Source organism: Pristiophorus japonicus, chromosome 10 (genome assembly GCF_044704955.1).
Source record: "Pristiophorus japonicus isolate sPriJap1 chromosome 10, sPriJap1.hap1, whole genome shotgun sequence".
Classification (NCBI taxonomy): domain Eukaryota; kingdom Metazoa; phylum Chordata; class Chondrichthyes; family Pristiophoridae; genus Pristiophorus; species Pristiophorus japonicus.
In genome coordinates, this window is record NC_091986.1 from 90,551,801 (window position 1) to 90,570,727 (window position 18,927).

Here is an 18,927-nt window from a genome sequence, read left to right on the forward strand (position 1 = left end):
CTGCATGAAGTCTTCCACTTAGACTGGTACGTTTTGCAAATTCTAAAACTAGCCAAGATCACTGAGATTATGGTTTAAATGCAGATGTTTTGCTTGCTGGTGATCGTTCCCTGTACCCTAACTCTGCAAACTCCACCAGCCCAACAGGCAGAAGTTCCTCCTATAACCAGTTAAACCCAGGGCAGGGTCGTGTACTTTCTTGTGTATGACTTATTTTTTATTTGTGGTAATCGATCTTTGGCGTGAGCAATTATTTTCATATTCTTCTCCTTAAGGTCTTATTGGCTTTTGCCTTCATATGTAGATCATGGCTGGTTAGGGCAATTACAGCTTTGTGTCCAGTTTATTTTAGGAAGGATGTCAAGGTCACGGAAAGGACACAGAAGAGATTCATTAAGATGACACCAGGAATGGAAGACTTTAGTTATGAGGAGAGATTAGAGAAATTGGAGGTCTTTTCATTAGAATAAAAGGTTAAGAGGAGAAATGATAGAGATGTTCAAAATTATGAGGCATTTTTATAAGGTAAATAGGGAAAAGCTATTTCCACTGGTCAGTAACTAGAAGGCATACATTTAAATAATCACCATCTGAATGAAGGGAGAGGTTTGGAATGTTTTAAAATATAAATGTAGAGAGTTGTTCGGACATGCCTTACCAGAAACAGTAATGGAAACAGAATCCATAATTTCAAAGGATCGTAGATAAAAAAGTAAAATTTAGGCGGGTATATGGAAAGGGCAGGGAGATGGAATTTAGTGGATAGCTCTTTCAGAGAGTTAGCAGAGACATGATGGTCCAAATGGTCTTTTTCTGTGCTTTAAAATTTTAGGATTTGAGTCTGTTAAGTGGCCACATCTGATCAAAACAAAATTGAATTCAAAGAGATTATAGAAAACAATGAACGTCAAAAAACGAGTATGTGTCTAAGCAGCCCTAGTCAATCTACTGTACAAACACTAAAATAGTAGTACAGAATACACTTACTGGAGATAGCCAGATCTTTATTTATTTATGTATACACAGCGCACTTTAAAAACATCACATTATATCTTATGAAGGTATATGAAATAGAGTTTTCCACAAAAAAGTTACATCAGGCAATTTTTTCCCTACAACCACATCTAGTAGGACAAAACATTTAAATAATAATGTGTTCATCATGGATCTGAACAAAATCACGAACGATTTGGGCAAGAGGTGACTGCATGCTAAATGATCACATCTGAATTTATTATTGGAATTAGATTATGGGTAATTACTCTTTTAATTTTATTACTTTTAATTGTATTTTCCCACTGTTGTCTGTTTATTTAGATTTTCTAGCAGCAGATCTGACATTTAATAATGAAAGTTCTGAGGCTAAATGAAAGTTTTGTGTTTAACCTCAATCGCATTTTAATTATTTCACAGCATTTTTGGATCAAACAGCATGGAAGGAATTTTAATCTAAAATAACAGATGGGTCGGTGGTAATTAAATTGTTAAAAATGGGATTTCCGCCTCCAACCATCTTCTGGTTTTAACGGAGGCGGGACCTGGAGCAGGCGACCAACCCGCTCCCAGGAGGCGGGATGTCAATTTACGTATTATAATGAGACTGGAAGCGTCTTTTTTTTAACCTCCATTTTGTTCTTAACTGCGTTTGGACGGGTTTTACACAATTCATAAAATCTGGCACTTACAGCAAAGCAGGGACTGCTGTATCCAGGAGGTAAGTGCCTTTATGCATACCTCCTGGAGTCAGTGTCCCTACCAAACCCACCCCCTGCGATCGGAGACTCCTCACAAGGCCTCTGATCACCCCAATGATCTTCCAGTCGCCCACCTTAATCATCCAGCCCCGATCCTCTCGCTCCCCCCAATTCTTTTAACAGCATGGCCCAACCCCTGGCCAACCCCCTCCCCGATCCTTTTACCTGCCCGATCCCTGGCCAACTACCATTCCTCCCGCCCCCCCCAATCCTTTTATAGGCCCGATCCCCGATTGCTGCCCAATACTACCACCACCCCCCCTCCCCCCACCCGATCCCTGGCCGACCCCCCCCATCTCCCTTCCCATCCTTTTAATATCCCGGCCCAATCCCTCCCTCTCTCCTCTGTGCAGCCTACCACCACAGGCCTACCCGCCTGTAGCCAGCCAGCCTCTCAACCTGGCTGGCTGGGGGCAGGAAACCGAGACCTCGCTTCCAAATCAGGCCCAGCAGTTAAAAGTCGACAGGGCCTGTGGGAAACCCAGCCTCCCAGTTTTCCAGGCCACCTCGGAGCAACCCCCCCCACCACTTTAAAATCCAGCCCCATGAGTGAATAAGTTGTTAAAATATGCTTTTTTACATGCAGAAGCCCCTAAGTATAAATTGCAGAAGCATTTAGTTTAAGTGCTCAGATAGTGGAAAGTTTGTTTTACTTTAAGTAACAATGAACATTAAGATAAAACAATTCCTGTCCAATGTTTTGTGTTGGAGGTTTCACACCAGCTAGTTAATCAAAACCATTCAAAATACCCATATTGCTAGTTAGGTTTTTTAAAGTTTTACATGTTGACATCTATGACCACCAGACAAATCATTAAAATCTTATTTTTCTTGAAGGATTTCTCTAATCCATGAAAGGACTTCAGTATTAATCTCGGCCATGATGTCTTCTGTTGCTCGTCCTTTAACTTCCATTCCATGGCTAGCTCCTTCTACCCAGTGTACTTTGACAGCCAGTGGCATTTGTTTCAATATGCTTTCCAACAAATCCTACATGTGCAAATGGTTTTAAGATCATGATTAAATACAAATATTAATCTGAATTTAGTAGCCTACATGGATACAACAGTGCATTAAATAAAATTTGCATTTTACACTGAACCATTCATTCTAATTGCTTACCCAAACATTCATGCAATTTTGCACTCTTTATGATTACTTCCCTTTTCACTTTTACTTTATAAAATAGTTCATCTGGAAGGCATCATAGTGGAAGGCCGAATAAACAAAGGCAAGAAACAAAAAGGGCCACACTACATCATAATTCTAAAAGAACAAAGGGTGTTAAAAAAACAAGCCTGAAGTCTTTGTGTCTTAATGCAAGGAGTATCCGTAATAAGGTGGATGAATTTACTGTGCAAATAGATGTTAACAGATATGATGTGATTGGGATTACAGAGACATGGCTCCAGGATGATCAGGGCTGGGAACTCAACATCCAAGGGTATTCAACATTCAGGAAGGATAGAATAAAAGGAAAAGGAGGTGGGGTAGCATTGCTGGTTAAAGAGGAGATTAATGCAATTAATGCAAGAGGAAGGACATTAGCTTGGATGATGTGGAATCTATATGGGTAGAGCTGCAGAATATCAAAGGGCAAAAAACGTTAGTGGGAGTGTGTACAGACCTCCAAACAGTAGTAGTGATGTTGGGGAGGGCATCAAACAGGAAATTAGGGGTGCATGCAATAAAGGTGCAGCAGTTATCTTGGGTGACTTTAATATGCATATAGATTGGGCTAACCAAACTGGAAGCAATACGGTGGAGGAGGATTTCCTGGAGTGCATAAGGGATGGTTTTCTAGACCAATATGTCGAGGAACCAACAAGGGGGAGGCCATCTTAGACTGGGTGTTGTGTAATGAGAGAGGATTCATTAGCAATCTCGTTGTGCGAGGCCCCTTGGGGAAGAGTGACCATAATATGGTGGAATTCTACATTAGGATGGAGAATGAAACAGTTAATTCAGAGACCATGGTCCAGAACTTAAAGAAGGGTAACTTTGAAGGTGTGAGGCGTGAATTGGCTAGGATAGATTGGCGAATGATACGTAAGGGGTTGACTGTGGATGGGCAATGGCAGACATTTAGAGACCGCATGGATGAACTACAACAATTGTACATCCCTGTCTGGCGTAAAAATAAAAAAGGGAAGGTGGCTCAACCGTGGCTATCAAGGGAAATCAGGGATAGTATTAAAGCCAAGGAAGTGGCATACAAATTGGCCAGAAATAGCAGTGAACCCGGGGACTGGGAGAAATTTAGAACTCAGCAGAGGAGGACAAAGGATTTGATTAGGGCAGGGAAAATAGAGTACGAGAGGAAGTTTGCAGGGAACATTAAGATGGACTGCAAAAGTTTCGATAGATATGTAAAGAGAAAAAGGTTAGTAAAGACAAACGTAGGTCCCCTGCAGACAGAATCAGGGAAAGTCATAACGGGGAACAAAGAAATGGCAGACCAATTGAACAAGTACTTTGGTTCGGTATTCACTAAGGAGGACACAAACAACCTTCCGGATATAAAAGGGGTCAGAGGGTCTAATAAGAAGGAGGAACTGAGGGAAATCCTTATTAGTCGGGAAATTGTATTGGGGAAATTGATGGGATTGAAGGCTGATAAATCCCCAGGGCCTGATGGATTGCATCCCAGAGTACTTAAGGAGGTGGCCTTGGAAATAGCGGAAGCATTGACAGTCATTTTCCAACATTCCATAGACTCTGGATCAGTTCCTATGGAGTAGAGGGTAGCCAATGTAACCCCACTTTTTAAAAAAGGAGGGAGAGAGAAAACAGGGAATTATAGACCGGACAGCCTGATATCAGTAGTGGGTAAAATGATGGAATCAATTATTAAGGATGTCATAGCAGCGCATTTAGAAAGAGGTGACATGATAGGTCCAAGTCAGCATGGATTTGTGAAAGGGAAATCATGCTTGAAAAATCTTCCGGAATTTTTTGAGGATGTTTCCAGTAGAGTAGACAAGGGAGAACCAGTTGATGTGGAATATTTGGACTTTCAGAAGGCTTTCGACCAGGTCCCACACAAGAGATTAATGTGCAAAGTTAAAGCACATGGGATTGGGGGTAGTGTGCTGACGTGGATTGAGAACTGGTTGGCAGACAGGAAGCAAAGAGGAGTAGTAAATGGGTACTTTTCAGAATGGCAGGCAGTGACTAGTGGGGTACCGCAAGGTTCTGTGCTGGGGCCCCAGCTGTTTACATTGTACATTAATGATTTAGACAAGGGGATTAAATGTAGTATCTCCAAATTTGCGGATGACACTAAGTTGGGTGGCAGTGTGAGCTGCGAGGAGGATGCTATGAGGCTGCAGAGTAACTTGGATAGGTTAGGTGAGTGGGCAAATGCATGGCAGATGAAGTATAATGTGGATAAATGTGAGGTTATCCACTTTGGTGGTAAAAACAGAGAGGCAGACTATTATCTGAATGGTGACAGATTAGGAAAAGGGGAGGTGCAACGAGACCTGGGTGTCATGGTACATCAATCATTGAAGGTTGGCATGCACGTACAGCAGGCGGTTAAGAAAGCAAATGGCATGTTGGCCTTCATAGCGAGGGGATTTGAGTACAGGGGCAGGGAGGTGTTACTACAGTTGTACAGGGCCTTGGTGAGGCCACACCTGGAGTATTGTGTACAGTTTTGGTCTCCTAACTTGAGGAAGGACATTCTTGCTATTGAGGGAGTGCAGCGAAGGTTCACCAGACTGATTCCCGGGATGGTGGGACTGACATATCAAGAAAGATTGGATCAACTAGGCTTGTATTCACTGGAGTTCAGAAGAATGAGAGGGGATCTCATAGAAACGTTTAAAATTCTGACGGGTTTAGACAGGTTAGATGCAGGAAGAATTTTCCCAATGTTGGGGAAGTCCAGAACCAGGGGTCACAGTCTAAGGATAAGGGGTAAGCCATTTAGGACTGAGATGAGAAGAAAATTCTTCACCCAGAGAGTGGTGAACCTGTGGAATTCTCTACCACAGAAAGTTGTTGAGGCCAATTCACTAAATATATTCAAAAAGGAGTTAGATGAAGTCCTTACTACTAGGGGGATCAAGGGGTATGGCGAGAAAGCAGGAATGGGGTACTGAAGTTGCATGTTCAGCCATGAACTCATTGCAGGCTCAAAGGGCCGAATGGCCTACTCCTGCACCTATTTTCTATGTTTCTATCTACAGCAAATACTATAATTAAGTCTGTCTCATTAATTACTAAGTATAGTTGCCAGAATTAAGAGTCCATTATGTTCAGATTATGGTTAGTATTGACACTTGCAGTATCCCCAGACAAATCTCACATTAAGGCACTGAACATGCTCCAGACATTGCACATTAGAAAGGATGCCAGTGCTGGCATAAAAAATTAACAGCATGGAATTTGCGGTCAGCAGTGAAGCAAAGGACGCTGGCTCTGAAGTAAGCTTTGCACAAAGATCTCCCGATTTCTGTGTCACGAACTTCTGGTATTCCGATGGTCAATTCAAATCAATGGAGTATAGTGGGGATCCCATAGTGCAAGCTGCTGTGATATCAACAGGCTATCTAAGCAGCTAATCAAAACACAGAATTCTCACACAAGGCAAAAGGAAGTGAGTAAGCTCTTAAAATTCTAACTTTTAAAAAATGTTAGAGAGCAAAACAAAGATTGGGACTCTCACATGGAGAAAAGGCAAACTGAAATACAGATGAACAAACTTTTTAAAAAAGTTTTAAAAATGTTAACATTTCTTAAAAATGTTAAATTTTTATTAAAATGGATAAATTTCACACTGCACAAAATTAAAATTAGGTTTTCAGACCCATAACCTTTGTTTAACAGTCAATACACTTAAAACCCCAGTTACACCTAATCCGTTTGGGTCTAACGTTTAGTGGGGAATGTAACAGCAGTATTACTGCGGAAGTGCCGAAGTTTTCATCAGTTTACCTGATTTGAGTGATCACACAGATTGCTGGCTCTGTATGGCGGGGGGGGGGGGGGGGGGGTGCGGGGCTGAGGGGGGGAAGAGAGCTCAGCCTGTGTCGGAGCAGTGAAGGACAGACTTCAACTTCAGGATTTCCGGCGCATGTGCCAAATCTCAAAATTGTTGTCAGTTTCAAAGGCAGAATGACAGCGAACGCCGCAAATTCGAGGCCAACGTTTTTGCATGGATTTTGGACATTATTCAAAAGGTCTACATCTTGCAGTTCAATAGTGTTGCGCCAAAGAGATTGTGGATAATAGAGAAATAGAATAGCATTAAACTTTACTACTGCTACAAATATATCAGCTTATGTTACTAGCCTTGTGTCATCCTGTAAGGCATTTGATCAGCATATTTTAAGCCCATTTTTTCGAGTTCTATTTTCATAAAAAGAACCATAGGCATTGAATTAATGCACAGTATTCCGGTGGACATCCCTCACTACTTCTATTAGTCTTTTCCCTGTGACTCACTTTCTCACACATTTCATCTGCTGATCCGGAAACCAGAAGAACTGGGTGGCGTACAAGAAGCAGATCCTCTGATCGAAGCTTGCTCTGCTGCTTTGGTGGGTGCAGTGGATACGACAGGCAAATGAGACCTCGCACAAGGTCTTCATCGGAACTGCCTTTACACTGCTTGACAATACAGGCAGCAGCTCTCGATCCCATGGAACGACCTAGAAAACAAAGATTTCTTATATTTCTGTTAGTTTTTTTTTTAAGAAATTCACTTTTCATACACATTTTGTTTAATGTAGAAATAGTTAATGATAACGGGTTACTGATAAAGAAAGTTTTCACTTACCCCCAAGAAACCAGCTTTTCACTTCATATTCCTTTGATGATTTTAGATATTCCTGCAATAATTATTGTTGAGATGGCAAGTTACAATACTGAGTAATTCAAAGTGAGAAAGAAGTGTGACTTTAGAAAAGACTTAAGTGAACTGCCCCCCAAAAATAGTTCAGTGAGTAGTTGAGCTATGCAAACTGGAAAGTGTTCAAAGTTGATCACCAGCCTGTACCAAGTTAGCCGAACTCAGCCAGAGTGGCTGTTAACACCTCTGGATTAGGGAGGGGGAACTCAACCAAAGTCTCCATTCATGATCACCATCAGTGACAACTGCAACGTATGCATATGTGGACATTGTATGAAGACAACACTGGAGTAGTGGTAATGCCCATCCCAAATTCTGCTGACGTTTATTGTCAAGGTTCACATTCGAATAATGAGTGGGATAAGGTACTGGAGGGCTGGAGCCTGTGAAGTAGTACCCAGCAATGGATTAATATTTTTGAGAGAGGAGGGAGAAATGATAAGCAGAAGAAAAAAAAATACCGGAGCAGAAAATTGGACGGAATTTTTTTTTAAACAAGTACCAGAGTAACTTAATCTTACCATCACTGCCCTGTAAGCTCTAATTCTGTAGTCTAGGTTGAGACCTTTGCATGTGAATCTAAGACATAGGATCCCATTCGATGCAAGGAATTTTGTCATGGATACTAGCTGATGGAAGTTCATGTCTCCACCCGCACCGTGCGTGAGGATTACTCCATGTGTGAAAGGAGCATTTGGTATTGTATAGATTGCATTCAGAATTTTTTCCCCAAATGGTATTTTTAATTTAACCTGAAAAATCAAGAACATAATTACCATTTCTTGTGACATGCCATAATACAATAAAATATCTGAAAACAAAGCACCAAAACTAATGTATAATCTAACATGCCAGCAACTTTTATTCTTAAAATAATGCACATTACTGTTTTTGAATTGAAAGCCACAACACAAACATTAATTTACTACTACTGAAATGAGATGGAAGGGCAAGAAAATATTTTAAGAAAGTTGTCTTTCGTACAGAATTTGGGTTTTGGTTCAATATCTATCAGTTCACATTACCCTCCTACCTCGCCCCCCCCACCCCGCCCCAAATATTTATGCCTTGTCACAAAGTCTACCAAAGCATTCCATTATTAGATGCAGATCTATTTGCAACATCTGATAGATTACATCTATGTCACTACTGAACAATAAGTTTTTGAAGTTTAATAAACTGGCTATTCAAAAATGTTGATATCCGTTGTGTTATTTCTATGACATTTTCCGCTTTGCAGCCTGTACAGGTTGAAAATAACTCATTTGCGTACATTAGATGGTTCAGTCCAACTTGCTAGACCATTGAATCTACTTTTTGTGATGAATTTGAGTGGGGTGTCTTTTTCTGCCAGTGAAACATTTCTCTGCTAACAGAATTTTCAGTGTTACTAATATTGATATGATTGAGAATGGTAGATGTTTGTTTCTCAAAACTACTTGAAATCAAATCACCTGTTTACAAACACCACTGCTACAGGATCCTTAGTTTTCTTTGTCAACTGAGTATTTGATGTGTAAAAATCCACCTCCATGCTTAAACAAGGTATTAAGAAATCCACACAGAGTTGCCACTTGTTTGATATGGAGTGTACACTCCCTGCTGTAGGCACATATCCCACGTATATAAATGCAGGATGGCAAGAACAAACTTTACAGACTCCCAGCTATGGCTCAGATGGTAGCACCTTTGCCTCTGAGCCATGAAGGTTGTGGGTTCAAGTCCCACTGCAGAGACTTGTGCACAAAAATCTAGGCTGACACACCAGTGCTGCACTATCAAAAATGCTGTCTTTCAAATGAGACGTTAAACTATTTCTTATAAGAACAGGGGAGTTATCCTCGGTGTCCTGGCCAATATTTATCCCTCAATCAACATTACTAAAAAAAAGATAATCTGGTAATTACCACATTGCTGTTTGTGGGAGCTTGCTACCACATTCCTACTTTACAACAGTGACTATTACTAAATTGGTTGTAAAGCGCTATTTTTCCCTTTCATATATCTGTAGACCATATATATTGCTGGAATTTAATCAGCTAAAACTGTGCAGCTTACCAGTACAAAGTGCTGATAAGCTTCCTACAGCTTGTCCAGTCAGGACTACTTTACCCATTAGAGTATTGGCTCGCAGTATTATCTGTAATTGGTCTATCCGACTAGGTTCCATTAATAAGCCAAGCTGATTGGCCAATCAACAATGCCCTTGAGTACTGCGAACCGGCCTGGCTATGGAACTGGGTTACCAAATCTGCCATGGACAGTTGACTCAGTTTCAATCTTCCATCGCCAGTTGTGTCATCTTGGGACCAAAATGGTGCTGTGGCTCCTGCTGCTCGGAGTATACAGACCATTTAAACTACATTAAATATCAAAACTGAAAAGCCGGTCTCCCTGATAGTGAATAACGTGCTCACCCAACCCCCACCACTCCCGTTTAAAACCTCCTAACATCTCATTGCAAAAAAAAACAGAGCAGCAGTCCGAAACGTTCACGATATGTAGAGAACGATTAAGAAGAAACACACCGTTTCAAGTGACACCAAATCCTTCACCTCCTGCATTGTGATTGAACTTCAGCTCTGCCAAAAGTGCCTTCCCCCATCCAGAGCGGCGCACGCGCGTCCCACTCCCCGTCATTTGCCAATTCAGCTGTCAATCATATTCTCTGAACAAGGATTTTAATAATAAGAGGAACGCTGTCAAGTTTCAATCATTTCTAGTTTGTAATCTGTATCATTGATTCTCTTCTGTTTCCAACGGGTTAATATTGCAAAAAACAATGCGAAGTTAAATTAAATATTTGGCAACGTTATTTAATGTTGTGCTTGTGGTTTAAAAGTATGGACATTTGTTAAGGGAAAGTCGTGTCTGACTAACTTGATTGAATTTTTCGAGGAGGTAACCAGGAGAGTCGATTAAGGCAAAGCATATGATGTAGTGTATATGGATTTTAGAAAAGCTTTTGATAAGGTCCCACATGGCAGACTGGTCACAAAAGTAAAAATCCATGGAATCCAGGGCAAAGTGGCAAGCTGGATCCAAAATTGGCTCGGAGGCAGGAAGCAAAGGATAATGGTTGATGGGTGTTTTTGTTTCCAGTGGGGTTCCGCAGGGCTCAGTACTCGGACCCTTGCTTTTTGTGATATACATCAATGATCTAGACTTGAATATAGGGGATATGATTAAGAAGTTTGCAGATGTTACTAAAATCAGCTGTGTGATTGATAATGAAGAAGAAAGCTGCGGACTGCAGGAAGATATCAATCAACTGGTCAGGTGGGCAGAACAGTGGCAAATGGAATTTAATCCAGAGAAGTGTGAGGTAATGCATTTTGGAAGGGCTAACAAGGAAAGGGAATACGCATTAAATGGTAGGATACTGAGAACTGTAGAGGAACAAAGGGACCTTGGAGTGCATGTCCACAGATCCCTGAAAGTAGCAGGCCAGGTAGATAAGGTGGTTAAGAAGGCATACAGAATGCTTGCCATTATTAGCTGAGACATAGAACACAAGAGCAGGGGGGTTATGCTTGAATTGCATAAAACACTGGTTAGGCCACAGCTGGAGTACTGCATGCAGTTTTGGTCACCACATTACAGGAAGGATATGATTGCACTGGAGAGAGTACAGAGGAGATTTACGAGGATGTTGCTGGGAGTGGAGAATCTAAGCTATGAGGGCAGATTAGATAGGCTGGATTTGTTTTCATTGCAACAGAGGAGGTTGGGAGACCTCATTGAGGCGTATAAAATTATGAGGGGCCTAGATATAGTGGATAGAAAGGGCCTATTTCCCTTACCAGATGGGGTCAACAACCAACGGGGCATAAATTTAATCTAATTGGTAGAAGGTTTAGAGGGGATTTTAGGGGAAATTTCTTCACGCAGATGGTTGTGGGGGTCTGGAACTCACTACCTGAAAGGGTTATAGAGGCAGAAATCCTCACCACATTTAAAAAGTACTTAGATGTGCATCTGAAGTGCCATAACCTGCAGAGTTACGGACCCAGTGCTCGAAAGTGGGATTAGGCTGGATAGCCTCTTGTTGGCCGGCATAGACATGATGGGCCGAGATGGCCTCCTTCCGTGCTATAAACTTCTATGATTCTATGACATTATTTTATTAAATTGTGATGTCTGGCCCTCAATGTGACACTGTCTCTGCTCTATGCTTAACTTTCATCTTAAATATTTTAGTAATATATTTAATTTGGTTTTTGCTTTCTGAACTAATTTTTCATTACATTATATTCTGCATGCCTTAATTTGGTGCTTTTGTTAGTAAAATCATTAATATTGAGATTAAAATGTTTATGCTAACATTTAGTAAAGGATCGCTTTCGGAATGCAGGAAAAGATAGCCTTGGTTCTGAGTAGCAGAAAGGAGTAATTCTCACGTTTACATAAAGATGATTGGAACTGGGAGTCTTGAAATATTTTAAGAGGCTAGGGGGGACACCACGGTACATTGTGAGGAAACTTGGAGGTACTCTACAAGAAGGAAGTGAGGAAATTAAAATCAAACAATTAAAAGGCAGATTCAGGGACTGAAGGGTTTCAAAAATTCCAGATGTCTCCTCTTACTGGATTCAGTGTACAGTTTGAAAGCTCCCTCTTTACATCCCCACTTAACAATTTTGGCCTCAGTTTCCTTTTAATGTTAAGATCCAGCTGGAAGGAATTGTAGTTCACCTTTCTGTTGTAGATCTCCCAATCAATATTCTGCTCCAATTAACCTTTTTAAAACTAATTTTGTATTCCCTCAGTCTATATACTGATACTTGAGTAATTTTCTATACACAGTGAAATATAAGAAGTTTCCTGATTGTCCCCTTAAAAACTGAAAATATTTGTATGATTGGCAGATTCATGTAGTTTGCTAAAAACAAATATTGAGCAATGAAGAGCACGTTTGTAAGCTTTAAAGAGTTTTCTAGTTTGTTACCTATTTTGTCTGTAATGTACTTATGAATGACTCCACAAGGCAATGTGTTGTACTCAAGCTGTAGTGACCTTGGTCCTTTATTCCAAACTCTAGAGTGCGGCACAAGCATGGTGTGCAGCCTTTTATACTGGGCCCTGCCACCAGGGCAGGAAACCCCCGGTCTCCACCAGTTGCACCCTCTAATGGTGCCAGCATGTATATACACAGTGTAAACCTTATTGATGGTACATCAGGTAAACAAGTCTACATCTTATGCAACCACACAGTGACAACACAGAGAGTACATCCATAGTCTGCATATACAAAATCACTCTTCCCCCAAGTCCTTTGTGCCAATTACCTTTGCACTATGTGCTCTGGCTTAGCTCTCCATAGACTGAAGTGCCAATAGCCCTTGCACCTTTGCTGTGCTTTGGCTTGGCTCTCTCCCTGTTAACCCCCAAGTCCTTTTGCCACAACGTTGGGTAGTGGTTACCAGTTTGGATGGTTTGATGATGCAGTGGAGGTTTCAGAGGGTTCTGGGTGTGATCGATGTGTGTGTCCATGGTTACATACATTCATTTCCCCCACCCCCACCCCCACACAGTGAGGTCATGCAGCTGGCCCATTACATTAAAATACAGGGTCAGACACAGTGCAAGTACAAAGAAAGGAAGAAGAAAAATGTCTTACAGTTTGTATCGTGACACCTTGGTTCAGTGACTTACATTCGTTACGTTTAATGGTTGTGCGTCAGGATTGGGTAGATTGCATTCATGGTTCAGTCATGGTCAGTACTGAGGTAGCAGTATAGGTATGCGAGAACACTAGTTCCAGAGCAACCAGACGGGGTCCTAGTCATCTGATAGCGGCGCTGAACCCCCTGCTAGCGGGGTGGGCTTGGTTCGCTCATCTTGCCAGGACTCAGGGCCTTTGCCGTTGCCTAGTGGTGGGCAGAGCCACAGATGTGTGTGGCCTCCCTGTCCTCCTTTGAGGGCTGCAGAATCTTCTGCCTGCTCTCTAACGGTGTTGCAAACCTGGCTGTTCCAGGTCCCGTTTGCGGAACTCGTTGGTCTGACCTTTCGCTCCCGGACATGGCCGAGAAAGCGACTGGGTCTGGGGGCTGCGCCATCTTCACCCAGGTGGTGGGCAACGGCGGCCGACTGCGCGTATTGGCGCTGTTTTCGTTTCCAGGGCTGTGGCGAATAGTGCCATCGGGTGCCTGCAGCGTGGGATAGACCTGGGGCAGGGTATCAGGATCAGTGCCTTCACCCCCCTGAGGTCGCTCGCTTGCTACTTTTGGGGACACTATTCCCAACATCTCACAACGACATTTTGTTCTTTACATTAGGAATAGTACCGACAATTCGCAACAACATTTTGTTCACAATCTTAATCGGTTCGTTACATTGATTGCCATGCATACAATGTCTCTTTAAGTTCAGTTGGTTGCAGGTCTCCTTTAAGAGAACACTGCTGGCTTTACCCCAATCAAATCCTTTGTTAGACACCACTGGTCCCTCAGTGTTGCACCTCGTGATATGGCCGCAGCCATCTTTCTTTTCAGCCACGCTGCCCTTGCTGCATCAGGGACGCCATCCTGCCTCTGTCCTTGAGGTCGACGGCCTTGACCCTTCTCTACCGCGATTCTGCCACAAAAGCTGGAAGAGTGCCTGTGAATTTGATCTTCCTCCCCAGGAGTCCTGCCACTGGAGCCGGGAAAATACTTTTAGGTCGTTCCGGTCGGATCATTGCCACGCAGTCGTGATGGACAGTCTGTGCCTCAGGTGCTGCGCTGGTCTGTTCTCTGGTGCCTGGCCCAAGCGAAGGTGAGGTTTTGCTCTGCCTCTGAGCACGGGGGACATCGAATGCTGGAATGAAGAGGTCTTCCCATTTCCACTGGATCTTCCCCATCCACCTTCTTCCGAGTAGCGTTGGACCATCACCTGCAACAATCCACAGAGGTAACTTGTGCACCATGCCATTATGCATTGCACTTACATCCGCACTATCAAGGACTGGGATCAGCTCCTTGGTGTAAGTGTGCAACTTTTCCTGTACTGGAACCAGCTTGGGTCGTTTTTTGTTCCATAGCCTTTCAAAGGCATCCTGACTCATCACTGACTAGCTTGCTCCCGTGTCTATTTCCATGAAGACTGGAACGCCGTTTATCTCGACTTCCATCTTCACTGGAGGACAATCGGTGGTGCAGGTTTACACTCCATACACTTCTTCTTGGGGCTGAGCTGCCTCTCTGGCCAAATCATCATACTCCCCGCTGGATTCAAAGTCATTTACCGACTCCTCTGCTAGACGGTGAGTCGTATTTCTTTTACACATACACTGCAGGTGGCCCTTCGTGTTACAGGTTTTGCATACGTACTCAGCAAACCGACACAGGTGAGCCCTATGGTTTCCTGTGCAACGCCAGCATGGTGCTACTCGATTAGCACCCCTCGACGGACACTTTGAGTTCTGGAATCCTGAGGTCTGTGCTCTCTGCCCTGGGCAGAGCCACGTTCTACAGTCTTGCCTGTGAAAGGCACCATTCTGTGTACAGTACTTGCCGGATTTGAGTCCACAGGATGAATAATTTGCTTGGTGCTGCAGGTCGAGGTCATCAACGCCTGACTGATGCTGATGGCCTTCTGCAGGTTGTCTGTGGTGTTGGCAGATAATAGCTTGTGAAGGAAGCCCTTGTGGCCAATTCCCATAATGAAGATGTCTTACAATGCTTCGTTGAGGTGCGTGCCAAAATCACATGGTGCCACAAGTCTCCTGAGGTCGGCAGCATATTTTGCAATCTCCTGGCCCTCAGGTCTGCGGTGAGTGTAGAATCTGTGCCTGGCCGTGAGGATGCTCTCTTTTGGTTTAAGTTGGTTGCGAATTAGTTCAGTCAGCTCATCGTATGTCTTATCCTTGGCCGTCGTGGGTGCCAGCAAGTCCCTGACGAGGCAGTAGACCTCGGGCCCACTTCTGGTCAGCAGTATAGCCTTGCACTTCTCCGCCAATGCATCCGTCTCCCCTGCCATGAAATATAGCTTGAGCCTTTCCGTGAAAGCATCCCAATTATCACCCTCTATGAAGTCTTTTAGCGTGCCAAAGGTCGTCATAATCACGTGAAAGTCCATATTCTCATCGCCAGTTATTATGTCTGTAATGTACTTATGAATGACTCCATGAGGCAATGTGTTGTACTCAAACTGTAGTGACCTTGGTCCTTTATTCCAAACTCCAGAGTGCGGCACAAGCATGGTGTGCAGCCTTTTATACTGGGCCCTGCCACCAGGGCAGGAAACCCCTGGTCTCCACCAGTTGCACCCTCTAGTGGTGCCAGTATGTATATACATAGTGTAAACCTTATTGATGGTACATCAAGTAAACAAGTCTCCAGCTGATGAAACCACACAATGACTACACAGAGAGTACAACCATAGTCTTCATATACAACATTACCAACTGAATGTAATAAGTACTATACAATATCAGAATTGGTAGCAATTCATTAAATCTATCAGAATGCTTTAAGTGATACAGAAGAAAAAATATATTTGTAGCCAGAAAAAAGAAGCCTCCTATGCTCCACCTGCTTTTCAGCTAACTACTCTAAACTTGCTCAAAACTGATCAAATGCAGGTCCTCTATTATAGAAAAATAGAAAGTAGGTACAGGAGTAGGCCATTCAGCCTTTCGAGCCTGTACCACCATTCAATATGATCATGGCTGATCATGCAACTTCAGTACCCCATTCCTGCTTTTTCTCCATACCCTTTGATCTCTTTAGCCATAAGAGCCACATCTAACTCCCTTTTGATTATATCTAACGAACTGGCCTCAATAACTTTCTGTGGTAGAGAATTCCACAGGTTCACAATTCTCTGAGTGAAGAACTTTCTCCTCATCTCGGTCCTAAATGGCTTACCCTTTATCCTTAGACTGTGACCCCAGGTTCTGGACTTCCCCAACATCGGGAACATTCATCCTGCATCTAACCTATCCAATCCCGTCAGAATTTTATATGTTTCTATGAGATCCCCTCTCATTCTTCTAAATTCCAGTGAATATAAGCCTAGTCGATCCAGTCTTTCTTCATATGTCAGTCCTGCCATCCCGGGAATCAGTCTGGTGAACCTTCGCTGCACTCCCTCAATAGCAAGAATGTCCTTTCTCAGATTAGGAGACTAAAGCTGCACGCAGTGCTCAAGGTGTGATCTCACCAAAGCCCTGTACAACTGCAGTAAGACCTCCCTGCTACTATACTCAAATCCCCTCGCTCTGAAGGCCAGCATGCCATTTGCTTTCTTTAGTGCCTGCTGTACCTGCATGCCTACCTTCAATGATTGATGTACCATGACACCCGGGTCGCATTGCACCTCCCCTTTTCCAAATCTGTCACCATTCAGATAATAATCTGCCTTCCTGTTTTTGCCACCAAAGTGGATAACCTCACACTTATCCACATTATACTGCATCTGCCATGCATTTGCCCATTCACCTAACATGTCCAAGTCTCCCTGCAGCCTCCTAGCATCCTCCTCGCAACTCGCACTGCCACCCAGCTTAGAGTCATCTGCAAACTTGGCGATATTACATTCAATTCCTTCGTCCAAATCATTAATGTATATTGCAAATAGCTGGGGTCGCAACACTGAATCCTGTGGCACCCCACTAGTCACTGCCTGCTCTTCTGAAAAGGACCTGTTTATTCCCACTCTTTGCTTCCTGTTTGCCAACCAGTTCTCTATCCACATCAATACATTACCCCCAATACCATGTGCTTTAATTTTGCACACTAATCTCTTGTGTGGGACCTTGTCAAAAGTACAAATACACCACATCTACTGGTTCTCCCTTATCCACTCTACTAGTTACATCCTCAAAAAACTCTAGAAGATTTGTCAAGCATGATTTCCCTTTCATAAATCCATGCTGACTTGGATCCTGTCACTGCATTCCAAATGCACTGCTATTACATTTTTAATAATTGATTCCAACATTTTCCCCACCATCGATGTCAGGCTAACCGGTCTATAATTCCCTGTTTGCTCTCTCCCTCCTTTTTTAAAAAGTGGGGTTACATTAGCTACCCTCCAATCTATAGGAACTGAACCAGAGTCCATGGAATGTTGGAAAATGACCACCAATGCATCTACTATTTCTAGGGCCACTTTCTTAATTACTCTGCGATGCAGACTATCAGGCCCTGGGGATTTATCGGCCTTCAGTCCCATCAATTTCCCTAACACCATTTCCTGACTAATAAGGATTTCCCTCAGTTCCCGCTTCTCGCTAGACCCTCGGTCCCCTTGTATTTTCGGGAGGTTATTCGTGTCTTCCTTAGTGAAGACAGAACCAAAGTATTTGTTCAATTGGTCTGCCATTTCCTTGATCCCCATTATGAATTCCCCTGATTCTGATTGCAAGGTGTTATATATGTGTAAATCTTGTGTAGCCACCAGAGGGCTCACCCCCTGGAGTCCCAAAGAATCCCACAATCCCTTGGGAACACTGGTACTTAAGAAGGCCTCACAGGCTGGAGAGGCACTCTGGAGACCTGCATTAAAAGATTAAGGTCTCACTTTACTTTGCGCTCAAAGTATCTAGTCAGACCCATTATTCATACATAACAGCTGGCAACGAGCTACAGATGACGAACCTAACAATGCAGTGAACAATGGGCATCCTGGAGAAATTTTCGGAGGGAGATGATTGGGAAACCTTCGTGGAGCGACTCAACCAATACTTCGTGGCCAACGAGCTGGAAGGAGAAGTGAACGCTGTCAAACGAGGGGCGATTCTCCTCACCGTCTGCGGAGCACTAACGTATGGCCTCATGAAAAATCTGCTTGTTCCAGCGAAACCCACAGAGAAATCGTACGATGATTTGTGCACTGGTCCGGGAGCATCTGAACCCAAAGGAAAGCGTTCTGAACGCAATGTACCAGTTCTACACCTGCAAGAGGTCTGAAGGCCAGGAAGTGGCGAGTTATGTTGTCAAGCCTTGCAGGGCATTGTGAATTTGAAGACATTTGGAGCACATGCTCAGAGACTTTTTCGTACTTGCCATTGGCCATGAAGTGATACTTTGCAAACTTTTGACTGTAGAGACCCCAACCTTGAGTAAAGCCATAGCGATAGCCCAGGTGTTCATTGCCACCAGTGACAATACTAAGCAAATCTCTCAGCACACGAGTGCTGCTACAAGTGCTGTGAACAACGTGATGTCGTTTTCAAATCGCAACGTACAGGGCAGGCCCCACATGCCTGCAGCTGCACATCTGCAGATGTCTCAGAGTCCACCATTAAGGGTGATGAATGCAAGGCCGTTAACACCTTGTTGGCACTGCGGGGGTGATCATCGTTTCCATTCATGCCGCTTCAAAGGG

At 43.2% G+C, this 18,927-nt stretch overlaps 1 protein-coding gene across 1 annotated transcript; it reads right to left on the reverse strand.

Annotated features, from left to right (window-relative positions):
• Nucleotides 1-2,081: 2,081 nt before the first annotated feature.
• Nucleotides 2,082-10,247, reverse strand: tex30 (testis expressed 30). The gene is made up of 5 exons (XM_070891889.1): nucleotides 10,143-10,247; nucleotides 8,136-8,366; nucleotides 7,543-7,594; nucleotides 7,209-7,414; nucleotides 2,082-2,744 (listed from the first exon to the last, which is right to left on the reverse strand). The coding sequence occupies exons 1-5, from the start codon at nucleotides 10,176-10,178 to the stop codon at nucleotides 2,577-2,579; spliced, it is 693 nt and encodes a 230-aa protein (XP_070747990.1). The 5' UTR covers nucleotides 10,179-10,247; the 3' UTR covers nucleotides 2,082-2,576.
• Nucleotides 10,248-18,927: the final 8,680 nt, after the last annotated feature.